General features: G+C 71.5%; 1 protein-coding gene and 1 long non-coding RNA gene across 2 annotated transcripts in view; one reads left to right on the top strand and one right to left on the bottom strand.

Annotated features, from left to right (window-relative positions):
- The window catches only part of LOC109288675, a 38,665-nt gene extending 38,509 nt beyond the window's left edge, over window positions 1-156 (bottom strand). The window contains exon 1 of the long non-coding RNA XR_002095205.1: window positions 137-156. This is a non-coding gene — a long non-coding RNA (uncharacterized LOC109288675). The remainder of the gene's footprint in view (window positions 1-136) is intronic.
- Window positions 8-456, top strand: part of MTMR10 (myotubularin related protein 10) — a 104,196-nt gene continuing 103,747 nt past the window's right edge. The window contains exon 1 of the mRNA XM_019504351.1: window positions 8-148. Coding sequence (XP_019359896.1) covers window positions 95-148 — 54 coding nt within the window. The 5' untranslated portion in view covers window positions 8-94. The remainder of the gene's footprint in view (window positions 149-456) is intronic.

Genomic DNA, 456 nt, shown 5'->3' with positions numbered 1-456 from the left:
CAGCGGCCGGTGCTGCTCCTCTGCCCGCCGCCGCCGCCTCGCAGCTCCGGAGCCGGCGTCCGCAGCGCTTGTCCCGCGGCAGCGCCGGGCCACGATGTTCTCCCTCAAGCCCCCCAAGCCCACCTTCAAGTCCTACCTTCTGCCGCAGGTAACACCTTCCCCAGCCCCCCCGCCGCCATGCCCTTCCCTGCCCGGGGCCGGCGGCACCTGCGCAGAGCCCCGAGGCGGCGGCCGACCCGGGCCTGGCTCCGGCTTCGGCTCCTTCCGCGCGTGTCGCTAAGTTTGGGCTCCTAAGGGAGGGGGCCGTGCCCGTGTTTAAACCCCAGGTGACTTTCAAGAGCCGTTGTCCGTCTCGTGGAGGTGGACGTTTCACCTGTCACCTCGGCTCCTGGCTCCGGGGGAGAGCGCGCCCCAGTGCCGCTTGCGGGACATTTCCAGTCTGGACTGGGCGGGCGG

The sequence above is a fragment of the Gavialis gangeticus genome, unplaced genomic scaffold (assembly GCF_001723915.1).
Source record: "Gavialis gangeticus isolate Ggan-Ray unplaced genomic scaffold, GavGan_comp1, whole genome shotgun sequence".
NCBI classification, from domain to species: Eukaryota; Metazoa; Chordata; order Crocodylia; family Gavialidae; genus Gavialis; species Gavialis gangeticus.
This window is presented reverse-complemented; position numbering and strand designations above follow the sequence as displayed.